The sequence below is a fragment of the Scomber scombrus genome, chromosome 13 (genome assembly GCF_963691925.1).
Source record: "Scomber scombrus chromosome 13, fScoSco1.1, whole genome shotgun sequence".
Classification (NCBI taxonomy): Eukaryota; Metazoa; Chordata; class Actinopteri; order Scombriformes; family Scombridae; genus Scomber; species Scomber scombrus.
Window position 1 is genome coordinate 23,386,729 of NC_084982.1, and position 13,768 is coordinate 23,400,496.

At 40.7% G+C, this 13,768-nt stretch overlaps 1 protein-coding gene across 1 annotated transcript in view; it reads right to left on the reverse strand.

The window, feature by feature from the left end:
- hdac4 (histone deacetylase 4) overlaps positions 1–13,768 on the reverse strand; it is a 127,219-nt gene that overhangs the window by 76,123 nt on the left and 37,328 nt on the right. Inside the window, exon 3 of the mRNA XM_062432455.1 lies at positions 5,384–5,446. Coding sequence (XP_062288439.1) covers positions 5,384–5,446 — 63 coding nt within the window. The remainder of the gene's footprint in view (positions 1–5,383; positions 5,447–13,768) is intronic.

Genomic DNA, 13,768 nt, shown 5'->3' on the forward strand with positions numbered 1-13,768 from the left:
TCCTTTAATACCAACTGAATGAGGTTTAAATACTGCAGCTTATTTGAGATTTGTTGCTAACCACATGCATCCATTTATGACCACAGCCCACACATCTTCTGTGTCATCTCAAGCTGGTTCCACAAAACATGACAATAAACCCAGTGAACTTGAGTGACCTCCAGTCACCAAATTTCAATCCAAATGAACATATTTGGGATCTGATAGTTTAATAATCAGAATTTTTCAAGGAAGCTTCTCTAGTGTGACGATTTACACATTTTTTATGTCATATGTGGCAGTAAATTAAAAAAAATCTTGTAAGTTTTGAACCGAACAAGCAAACTGGAAACATTACTGCAGGAAACTGTGAATGGAATTCATTCACAATTTTTCAACACTGAGAAAACAATCAGCATTTTAATCGATGATGAAAATAATGGTTTAGTTGAGGCCCTCATGTGAATCCAACAAATCTACATTGTCAACATGGACCAGAATCTCTAAGGAATGTTTCCAGCACCTTTTTGAATCAATGACACAAAGAATTCAAGCTGTTCTCAGGACAAAAGGAGGTCCTACGCAGTGCTGGAAAAGGTCAACCTTATAAAGTGGCGACAGTGTGTGCGTGAGTGTGTGTGTGTAGCCCTGCTGTACAGTAAGACTTGAACATGTAAAATGGACGAGCGAGCACCGAATACAAATCACAGACTGAGAAATAAGAGAGAGGAGTTGAGTGAAGCATCAAGTGAGGGAGGTGTGTGTGTGTGTGTGTGTGTGTGTGTGTGTGTGTGTGTGTGTGTGTGTGTGTGTGTGTGTGTGTGTGTGTGTGTGTGTGTGTGTGTGTGTGTGTGTGCATGTGTGTATGAGAGATAGAGAGAAAAAGGAGGGAGAGAGAAGATATGCGGAGGGTCCAAAAATATGTTTCTCTCCATTTTTCCTGATTTCCTTTCCAGAGTTTTGAAATGGTAATGAGCCTACTGATATTTGCATAATGTGCCTTTCCTCATCCCTCTTTTTCTACTTATACAGGCACTCTTCTCCTCAAATTACTGGTCTCCTCCCATCTCTCTCTTTCCCTCTCTCTCTCTCTCTTTTACCATCTCCACCTCACCTCTATTCATTGCATTTATTCTACCTACTCCCGCCGCCCCTCAGTCAGGTTCTTAAGTGCTCATAGATAATTGAAAAGTCTAAATAAAGATAAGCCGTTCAGTCAGAAGATAGAAGCAGGCCAACAGGTCTGCCACTTCCTGTGTGAACAGCTCTTCATCCTACTCGCTCTCAACTTGCTTGCCGCCTCACGTGCTGCTAAGCCTTAATATCAGCGTTGTGCAGACAGAAACTGGACATGTGCACAAAGCCTTAAGACTAAAAAGACAAAAAAAAAGAAACAACTGTCATGTTTCTTGATGATTACCAATGCTGCTGCACACCAGGCCCTCATGAAAGGGGCCATTACGCAGCCCTTCTGCCAGCTACAGAACCACTTCTGCTCCTCCTTTCCCTCTTTTCTTCTACTTTCCCGAAACCTCTTCTCCCAATTTGTCTTCCTCTCTTTCCCTTCCTTCCTCATCGCTTCTCTCACCTTCCCCTCCTTCCTCCTCACTCCCTGCAGCGTCTGTGCTCTGACAGTTATGTGTGAGTGGAGCGTGGGCTGCTGCTAATTTGTGCAGAGTGGGAGAAAGCCGTTTTGGCTCAGGGAGAAAGAGCCCAGTTTAGCCTATACAGTGGGATTCTCACATATACACGCTTAAAACACACACACACCCATCCATACGTGTGTGTCTATTCTCCTAATGTCACATGTGCATTCACAGATACAGACAGATGCTCCAGCCCACATTCACATTTAAGTGTGTAAGTGACTCTGAAAGGTGCTGACTTCTGCTCCTCTACAGTACCTCCTCCTGTGCAAAATTTTAGTCATCCTGATTAATATGCACTCAAATCTGTCTTCCTCACCAAAGCTTCCACACCCTCCTCCTCCACCTCTCTCTTCCCCATTTTGAAAAATGTAGTCATTCACTTTGATTGACGCTCATTCTACTTTTTATATCCTAAACTTTTAAAAACACACTCTCTCACACTCTCTCTCTCTCTCTCTTTCTCTCTCTCACACACACACACATACACACGCCAGTGACTTATAAGTCACCAGTGCTGACTGCAGCTGTTGGCATCTTGTTAGGCTCTGTGTTAAAAGGCACAAACACACACACACACACACACACACACACACACACACACACACACACACACACACACAGAGGAAGTGCTACTGTTGCTCTTGGCGCTCGGTTAATTAATTCTAACACATCTCATGAATGTGCTAATAGAGCATTGTGCTAATTCCAATAAAATAAAATGTTGTGCTTTTTTTGGCAGGCATTTAAATGGTTAGTTATTATTAGGTTTGCACCTAACTCAAGTCTTATTTAATTAAGCAGTTCAGTCCGATGATTTGGCCATTGAAGGACGCAGTGCCCAAACTCTGTTTTAGACTTAACATCCGACCTGGTGAAGTCCTGTCTGGATGATTTGGATTTGGCAACACATTGTGGAATTGTGTCTGCGGTTTCCCAGAATGCCAATTAAAGTAGAAAAAGCATGCAATGCCTTGAGTGTGTCATTTTTCTATATTTTCTGATGAAAAGTTCTCAATATTTCTGACATTTACAATCTAATAGGAACCTTGTGGAGAGTCAGTGAAAGCTACAAATACATTTAATAAAAACTTAACAGAACTGATATTCTGTGTAACTTACTACAGCAGAACAACCACCAGAAAAAAAAACATTCAGCATATAAAGTGTGTGTGTGTGTCACCTTTTCAACACCCATTCAAAACCAACTGTTACACAATAGTAAAAAATATGTCACACACTTCAAAGGTCCAGCCCTACATATCAGACAGTATTTATCTAATCTGTAATTAATGTGATTGTCTGTTTCTGAAATGCCATTTAAGGGATATTGATTTTAATGAGTTTAACTGAGTTTATTTATTTCTTTGTTTGTGTGAATGTTGCTGTGTATGTGCATGTACGTAGACTTAAATGTTACATGTAATGGTCTATTGAACATGCGTCCAAACCGTTCATGAGACAGCTGTCACATGTTAATCTCCGGCTGTCACTGTTGGCAGATGTTCTAATTTATAATGTTGTTCTTTGCACTTCAATTAAAAAACCCTAGAATTACATCGCTTCATTATCCAAATGAAGTTTAGTTGCAGTTATACTTCTCTCCTTCTCTGAGTTCGCTTACTCGCCCACACATGTAAGCTTTCTTTCTCGTCTCGTCAGTCACAAATGACTTGTAAATGTCAACATCACTGAATTAATTTCAGTCCCTGTTAAACCAGACTGGTCAAATAAGGCGAATGTCTAACCTGCTTTCAACCTGGGTCAGGGTCATGAAGGAGGGTAATGTGACACGAATTGACCCATTCAGATGGACCATCGCTTTATTAGTCTAAATGGAGTATAAGTGAACATGCACACAGGTATAATTTATTCGTGGACTTACAATGGGTGATTTGAATGTCTAACAGGTAGTAAAGGCCTATTTATTATGTAAAAACATGCATAACTGTGCATAATTGTTTTTTTAAATGAGATCAAACCCATATAATTAAAGACTGATTATATACATGACCTACTACATATGTTTGCATGTGCTATATGTGTATACGTCTGTCAGTGTGTGTTTGTATGCAGTTACGTGTGTTAATGCTGCAGGCGACCAAACATGCTATTAACAGGCGATGGCTCCAGGTCTTGGCCACCATATCTGTGACATCACTGCTGCATCAGCATGTCTTCGCACCACATGGGACAAACATACCGCATGTGGGTTGATGACATGCTGATGTGGCGTGATCATCCCACGTTCCTGTCAACAGGAGCGAGAAGTCCCAGCGAAAATGTGTCGTCTCACGTGCACTTGAACGCTGGCATGTACGTTCTAAAAAGGAGTCGGTCACTGAATTATACATTGCTGTGTACTAAAAACAACGTGTGGTGTCAGCTGGTGGAAATTATGACATACTCAACAGTAAATGATAAGTTTCCTCATAAACAGACACTGACAGAGTGTATTTTTGAGCCATACATGAGCCGGCTAAGGCAACCATGATATCACCAAATCCCCTATTGAGCACTGATGTTCTGCCATCACCTGTGGTGCATTACACATCAGTAAACCCAAAGAAGTGACTGCATCAATCAGTCAACTCTTGGTGAGTGTATTTCTGAAGGCTCTGAGTAGGTAGGCGACAGAGTCAGCACTGGTATTAACACCAGAAACACCTACTAACACCAAGAAACAAGAGAAACCTGAACCAATATGATAGCAAGTAAAATACAGGTATGTTTTCTCTTATCTTCTTTATTTCTAGAATAGTTTACTCAAATGATCTACACACAGCAATATATTTTCTGGATTTTTTGCACTGTGCTTCTCAGAGATTGCTGTTATATGTAATTATAATGTATAATGTTACACTTAGGCCTCTGACCTCAGCCAGGGTACAGAAACTATCACTGCTCTTGCAAAACACCCCCAAAAAAATGCATTATTTCATCTACGCCTCATAATTTACACTGAGAAAACCTGCTCCTTCATGTTTAGGACAGCTAATGTACACTATTTCATGGACTGCTGAATGTTAAATTGATTTACGGCAGAGAGTGTCAAACAAAAACACATGATGTCACGTGAGATTATTTCTCAAAATCACCTAATAATCATGGCACAGCTTGACTCAAGCAAGCTGGTGGCATCGCCTGTGAGTCAGCTCGTCAAGTCGCCAATGGCTGGTTGTACAGTGCAGGCTAAGGCACATGACCTGTTTCAACAGTCAATCAACTAGTACCATATACAGCTGGTCAAAATGGCAGAGTTTTGAATGGAAGAAAGAGAGGATCATGTGTTTTTATGTTTTCCCCATTTCATCAATGTTAGAACTGCGACTGTAGCAAGTAGCTCACTATAACTATCCTCATTCATATTTTGAGATGATACAAATTATCCAGCAACAAAACAGCCTGAAAAGCAAGCAGTTACAATGGAAATACAGGGAGTCGTTGCTATGGAAACAATAAACTGTCTCATCTAGTCGCTTTGGTGTAAAAATGGCTGGATTGAGAACATTGCAAACTGGCTCACTGAAAGTTTCAACTTGTCTTGTTGTGAATCTTTGGTCTAAACTGGCCTTTAATCAATCATAATAAGATTCACTCAGGCTGCAGTGTAATCATGGTGCTCAAGATTTATGTCCGTTCAGGTTTTAATTAAAGCCACTCATTTAGGTGACGGATGGAAAACCATTTGCAGTGTGGATCCCAACAGTCACAACAACACCGAAAACCACACGTGACACGAGCACACAAAGTCTTACCGAAATGGTTGAGTGTAGCTGGTTTAAGAAGCTCCAGAGGCTGCTCCTTGCTGTTCAAGCCACCTGTCAGAGCAAAAGAAAAAACGGCTTAAATATTGTCTTCAATATGGCATCAAATCAAAGCTGCTCAGTAGACTGAAACTACCAACATCTGTCAACAGCTCCCAGAAAGGGAAAGAAAAATGGACAGTGATATGGAAAAACTAAGAGAATGGGGAGGAGTGGGAAATGAGAGGAAACAAGGACATGGAAATGACAAGAGCAGAGCAGAGTAATATGATAACTGCTCAACAAAAAAGGGAGACACGAAGGTGAGTGAGCGAGAAAGCCAAAAGTGTAGCAGTCAAATTTGTTTTTGAGTGTTGAATGGGCTCATCGTTGCCCCTTGTGGCTGTAAAGGAGGAAAAACACCCACTACGACTGCGGTTCTCATCAACCATTGAGTACCAGTGGGTGTTTTCTGCCCTCCGGCCTCAGGTGTCTATAATGAGCCCACAGCAGATAGGCAACCAGAATGAGGCTGCGAACGAAAACTTACTTGGACAAGTGGCACAAAGGTGAGATTTTTGCTTTTCCAGAAGTGTTTTCCAACACAATTTTTCAGTTAAGAGAATAGATCACGAGAAATAACTGATATCTTAACCTGCACTGCTTTCCTGAAGTTAATATGGGAACCATTCATAGCTGCCCCCATGCAGTGATGTGATGTCCCAAATGGAACTCTGACTGATGTCACAACTCACCAGTAACTCTGGTTATGTCTGTCATTTCCCTCCAGTCTCTCTGCTTTTCTATCCAATTTCTTTTTATGATTCATTAAACTCTGGGACGAGCACACATTCTTCACTTAAGTTGAAACATTTTGAACTCACAAGCCTTAATTTGTACCACTTTCCTCTAATCTAATTTCTTTCCACTGGTTGTTATAAGCCATCACACCACCTCTAAAATGTCCCTTGCGTTCTGTCTTAACATAGTCAGAGGTTTATTTACTTTGGCTTCTATTGTCAATAAGTACTTGTCTGTTCTTCCATCATATTAATCCAGACAACCGCAGAAGAAATTCTAAATTAATCTGGTTGAGAAATTCACTTTAGTCCTAAAGTAATATTATTTCCTGTGCAGGAGCCCAGTCCTCCACGTGCTTGCATGGCTTTTATAAACACAGGCCCGAGTGCCCATTACAGATAATATTAAAACATAGTAACAGCAACAGACAGGGGCTTAAATTCAAAAAGGACCTACTCATAAATACCCTGTTTAGAAATACACTCAGGCACATTTCCTGTTCTTACAAAATCCTACTTCTCTACACAAATTCCTGCCACCGTCAATGCATTTAAATGTCTGTCATAAATCTGCACATTTTTATAAAGAGCCTTTAGTAAAGTGCATAATCAAAATTTGTTCCACTTTGCTTCAAAGAAGCCTACGGCATATTGAACACAATTTGTTTTATTGACTTGCCTTGACTGAAGCTCTAAAGAGAACATAAACCGCTCCCATTCAGCTAGTATCACATAGAATTATGTCCTCTGAATCAGTACAGAAAATTATGTCGTACTATATTCATGGCCGCACCTTCCCTGGGTTTGGCGCCTGTACAAGACATACAGTGTTATTAAGAAAATACCAGGACAGTGACACATTTATGTTCTGAAATTAAACGAAACAATGAAACTGAAACAGTGCTGACTTTCAGCTTCCATTTTAGGGCATTCATATCCACATTTCGTCAAAAGGGTGAGGACTGTAGCCCTTTATATACACAGTTGCCCAATTTTAGAGGCAGAAATTCCTGTGCTGTTCACCCAGTTGAACCCACATAAACCTGAAGTCTACACGTTAAATGAATCTTTTCATTTAAATACAGTTTTAATGTCATTTCATTTCAAATACAGTACCAGTCAAAAGTTTGGACACACTTTCTCATTAAAATGAATGGGAAGATGTGTCCACACTTTTGACTGCCACCGTACAATGTAGTAGAGTGGATACAATGCACTTAAAAAACATTGTATTATACATACAGAGCAGACAAAAATTACCCAGCTGGACTGAACTGTAAGCAGCTCGCTAACATTCATTTCAGAGCGTTTCCCAGGATACCATCATGAGAAATTGTGGCTTTTGGGTGACACTGCCAGGCAGCGGGCAGGCTTTTGCTTATGAATCACTGTTCTCATGACCTATGGTGTTGAAGTAGTCTCTTTGCCCATTACACAAACTTGCTGCCATATTGCTGCTCCAACCTACAAGCAGCTAGGCTGAAATTATGTAATTACTCAGCCTACATCAGTTTACCTTTTAGATTGGCAGCTGGTGCGGATGGTGGGGTCAGTAATCCTGCAATTATCAACACTTTCGGAAAGAGGACTTTCTTTGAGTGACATATTCCAAACTTTGCCTGCACTGGGTGGGTGTCAGCACTAACAGGCTGTATTCAAATCTTAAATGCTAGAAAAATACAAGCAAAGACAAGCAAATATTGTCTTAAGTCTAAAGCCAGAAAACAGAAACAAAGACAGTTACACATTTTAAACTGGAAAACTTTGAAGGGTATGCATGGCTGCATCTGTCTCATGCAACCATCAGAAATCTCCATCACCATCGTCCTTTTGGAAACAGACTTGAGGAAAGTGTGGAGCGAAGGAAAATGTGAGAGGAGCCCATGTGCTGTGTCACACATGAACGAGCAGCAGCACATGACATACCCACAAATACTACGATATTGTTTTTCTGGGTTGCTAGGCGCTATTTTCAGCCTAAGCAGACTGCTCCATGATTAATACATGATGGAAGGAGGGGCTGAATTAAATATTCATATCTTACACACAAACACACCAAATGCATATTCTTGAATTTCATATTCAAGGCAAAGACTGATTCCTTTGTTTCTTTGACAAAAGTGGATGCTCACACAAAACTGTGCCACAAAACCAGAAAAAAAACAAACAAACAAACATAAGAGAAGTTCTGTATTGTTTTAGTGTCATAAGGATGCTGGATACAGTATGTGTGTGCATGACAGTAGGGTGGCAGTGGCAGATGGCAGAAAGACGACACCAGAGCTTGATGGACGAGAGACAGGCAGAGAAATCACACACACACACACACACACACACACACACACACACACACACACACACACACACACACACACACACACACACACACACACACACACACACACACACACACACACACACACACACACACACACACACACACACACACACACACACACACACAAAGGAAGAGTTGAAAGAGTAAGTGAATATTTTGCATCTTCCCGCTGTTGCACTTAATAATGGTCATCATCTTATTATCTCATTTTGCTCATTGGCTCATTTAAAACCCATCACTAGCAGACAGAAACTGACTTGTGCATGTGAATCTGTGTGCATGTGTGTCCATGAAGACACAGACTGTAGACTGTGCATACATGTGTATATTTATCTGTGTTTGTATAGGTCAAATGACAGCAGCAGATTATGACCTCTTATGCTGGCAGAGGAAGACAGGTCAAGGGCTTTCCGCTATAACACACAGTTATGGGAAGCCATCTCCATGGAAACCACAACAAACAAATGATCAAAGAGAGAGAGAAAGACACACACACATACACCTAAGTAGTCTGTGCAGTTTATAATGTTACTAAGGCTTGCTGCACTGTGCTTATAACAGCGCTTTAGTGTTGGCAAGCAGCTGCGTACAATACAAGAAGCATTGTTCACATACGGACAACAAGAAGGCAGATGAATGCCAAATTATGTCAACAGCTGGAGATGAGAATGTTAAACACAATGTAAACATGGCAATAACATACTTTGTGTTTTATTTCTGAAGACGAGCACAATGAACTTTACCTTGAGCTCTAAGAAAGCGGGAAGAGAATTGTTCACTTTATCAGAAAAATGATTAACAAGCTTATAACTAATCATCAGTTACCATAATTACTCACTTAAACTTTGCAACTGTTACTTTCCAAAGAATCATGCAAAAAAAATCTATGTTCAGATTGGTTTATCAATGGGTTACATCTGGACAGCTATACTGGTGACGGTATGTAATCCTCCAGCTAACAGCTGGCCTAATTTCCCCTGCCTTGCTCATGATTTACTGTCATCCAAGGCCAGCCGTAACGGATGGAGCACATGTGTGTATGACCAACTCTGGCATAGACACTGTGTGTGTAACCACGCATGTGCCTGCAAAGCACTTTTGTCCCTTCTACACAAGGTAAGCCCACTTATCCACACTGTCCAAACTACGTCAATGTTGAGTACGTCACAGAGTTTTATTGAATAGTTGTCCTCTTGACAGTACAACTATTATCTGCGGATACAGCGGTACCAACAGATAAAGTTCAAGAGAGATGAGACAGAGGTCCACTAGCTCTTATGGCTCATTCTGTGGTCCAAGCTTTGGCTCTGCGCAGTGTTGCAGGCTGCTTCAATGGAAAGAAGGGCACTTGAAATGGCATGGAGTTTTAATTGAAAATCTAACCATTACGAAGGTATGGAGAAGTATTTATGGAGAATTGTTTTATTTTATAGTGAAATCTAAACATATTCTGCCACTGGTTTGCTCAACCCATTTTTACACTATTTAGCACCAAACGTTGTTGTGCATTATTATGTGTAGAAATATGTTATTATGTAAGTAAGTCGTGCCCTGCAGGGTGTTATTTGCTGTGGGGAGATGTGTATAGCATTGCTACTATGAGGACACTGTTACTCTGAGAGTCATGTGGTCTCAGGCTATTGATGGATACTGTAATGTGCTGACTTATGTGACCTGTGCCATATGCAAGGCCCTCAGCAACAGTTAAGCACATTCTATCCCTCCTGGAACATGTAGGAATATACAGATGGCCAGTAGGAAATCATATATGCTTTTAAAAAAAGTACATTCATGCCCTCAAGCCCAGACAGGAAAGTGATTTGCTGTTTTTACATGTGTCATATCCCAATTGTAAAAGCCTAGATATGTCGACAGACTTCCTTGTGGATAGACATACGTGATCACCACATGGAAAAGGAAGAGATGGAGTGCCAAGTTACCGATACCTGGCAAGAGGACAAGTTGGCTCAGAGGTTTGCAGGAAGCAGGCGTGCCTGCTTCACTGGATACACACCCGGTGTACAGTGGTGAGGAGAACCCTTCAATGATACAGGAAACACTACGCAGAGAACACACACCCATGAGCATTCATAACAACACAGTTGACCACAAACACAGTGCAAATGTATTCGCAAGCACACACACCTTTACTCCTGATAGACCGCAAAGGTGTCGAGTCACCTTGTTCCAAGCCACCTTTACCTCCACCTGACTGCCAATCACCACAAAACTGTGCCAGCCGTGGCAACCTGTCTAGTTCACTACAACTCAGTCTGGTGTATTCTGAGCCCTCAATATCTGCCACCCTCCACTCTGCCAACTATGCCATCCTGTCTGCTGAGGCTCCACCAAAATTGCCCTTCTGCTACAACCAAACTCTGAGCCAGTCTGAGAGTGTGCCAGCTACGCCAACCTGTCACCGCCACTCTAAACCACAAGATAACCTGCTGTGCAGCCAAAATATGAGATTCATTCCAAAGTGAAATATCCATCATGTGATTGAAAAACTAAATTAACCACTTTTACAGGTTAATATGATTTTACTGCAGTGCTGTCAAAAATTGGATTCTCTCGCTTCATGGCATTTTTCTTGAGGTTTAACTTTAATCTAATCTAGCATTTTAAAATGATTTATTTATATGATGCTAGTTGGTCACAAGCACCAAAATCTCATTTGATCATGAGCATGTCAAGAAGTTGCCAAAACTGGCTAAGGATTTAATACAAGGGTCCTTAAACCTTCCAACAACATTAGCAAGTGCCAGACAGTAAAATATGTGCAGCAAACTGCCCAATCTCCACATTTAAAGTCAACAGTCTAACTTGGGTAGGTCAGCCTCTGTTCGACATAACCTCCATTGCCATAGTTGGTAGAATGTAGCTGTTGACTGTAACAATCAAATCACCTCTACGGTTTGGTGCACATTCCTCTACGTGTGTTCATGAGGACATTACTGCAACTCCAACCAATTAAATTCCACAGTGGTGAGTCTCATGCAGCTTTAAACATATTCACAACCCTTTATACCAATGCTCTGAAGCTGAGGTCGAAACATGGTGTGGTAAGTGCCACTGGGTTTATGCAAAAGACCATAATTACCACCATTCAAATATTCACTTGGACTCATTTGTCAACAAAACACACAGTTGTTCTAAAAGGTGAGCAATTATAGCAAACTAATCCTATATTTTATCCACATTTAAATAATTACGCTCACAGGCAGTGACAGCAAAGTACTAGGGCCAAATAACTCCCCACAATCAAACCACTATATATATGTCACATAAAGATGTAGAATGTCTTTGATGTAGAAATGTTTCTTTCTGAATGAAGTTAGCAAACAGCACACTCCATAATTTTTCTATTTATAGCCATTCATTTGTCTGAATCGTTGCGCAGGAATAAATCCCTCCATACTGTAACTTCTCACCGCTGCCTTGCTAAAAACCACTTGTTGGTGTTGCGGCCATGTTTACCAACTTCTAAACACTTCCTCTGGGCATTTTAAACTTACAAGATAAACCACAGCCTTTAACTTTGTTTATGCTACTGAACCTTTTTAGGCCAGTGTTTCTGTGTACATGTTGTTTGCCAGTGTGTGCTGTGCTATGATTGCGTATGAATATGAATGCATATGAAGACACATATGTGCTTGTGTGGATCCAGTATATCAACATTCATATACACAATATCATCATCATAGACAATCAACAACACCTGGACTAGAAATTGAAATCTTTAAAACATACCAGACAACATTTATTTGTCACAATGTTCAATTTTCTGAATCTAAAACAATTAATTAAGAATAGAAATAATTAAGGACATAAAGCCAGTAGTTCAATAAACCAATCTAACAGTACAGCCCAAACGTCCAAGAATGTCCAAAGAGACTAAGCAAGAAAAAAAAAACAATATCATGAACTGATGTAAAAACACACAAAACATATTGTTATATTTGTTGTCATTAAGTTAAACATGATCATTTATCATTGTATAGATTTTAGGTCATATGGTCCAGCCCTACAATCCATCACTCTCACACACACAGTAACTGTTCAGAAAGGGTGACCATGTGGTCTGGCAGCAGGCAGGCAACACGAAGTGAGTCCATAGGGAGACAGGAGATCCCCATGATACTTAAGACAAAGATGTGTGTTTGTCTGTCTGTGTGTGTGTGTGTGTGTGTGTGTGTGTGTGTGTGTGTGTGTGTGTGTGTGTGTGTGTGTGTGTGTGTGTGTGTGTGTGTGTGTGTGTGTGTGTGTGTGTGTGTGTGTGTGAGAGAGAGAGAGATTGTGAGTGTCATTTTACTGCCAAAAGGCCTGAAAGTACACTAAAAGGGACCAAGACATCTGTAGGGGAGTGGAGGGGTCACTGGGCAGAGAGAAGGGCCTGTCTGTAAGAGCATTACACATGTGGACATCACATGGTGGGATTCTGCTTAGTGGTTACACAATAGGTCAGAAATATTATAATACACATGTACGCAGGTCTACAATGTACGCTTCATCATCACCAAGGAAAACTAACAGATACAAGCACATCTGAATTGTTTCTGGCTGACTTCACACCAAATATTGCAACCACCTGCATCATGGCTATTCCACCGAATTTCAGGCCTTTCATCCAAGATAAACAAATGCTGACGTGCAAATACAAACTTTTAATCATAATTTACGGTCATCTTTGCCTTGGGGAACCACTCTCTGACAAATCACAATTGGTCAAGTCCTGCAAACTTCCTGTGAAGAACAAATGTTCAAAGTTTCCAAACCCATATCTCAAACAGCTGTGGTTTTTTGGACCACGAGAATGAACCAAAGCAGTGGCTACTTGTGGCTGTATTTTTGGACTATTTTTATGGTTGTTTGCTTTGTTAAGCAACTTGATCTTGACAGTGACACTAAATGTTGATTGTGTTGTCCTGCAGCTTTATCCTACATTTTACCTTGCAAAAATATGTGTAAAGATATAAATTAGATATAAAGTGAGACATAGAAACTGGACATAACAAGCAATCCTGTTAACTGCTGGAGTTAATTACCTGTTTTGTGTCTCAGTCTATTTCAAAAGAACTGTGTTCATTGTGTGTGTCAATACCTGGAATATGGGTGTGATTCCCAGCATGCACGGTCATGTTGGATTGTGGTAAGTGTGTTTTGCAGCCATCAGCGTCAAGGAGCAGTGTGTGTGTGTGTGTGTGTGTGTGTGTGTGTGTGTGTGTGTGTGTGTGTGTGTGTGTGTGTGTGTGTGTGTGT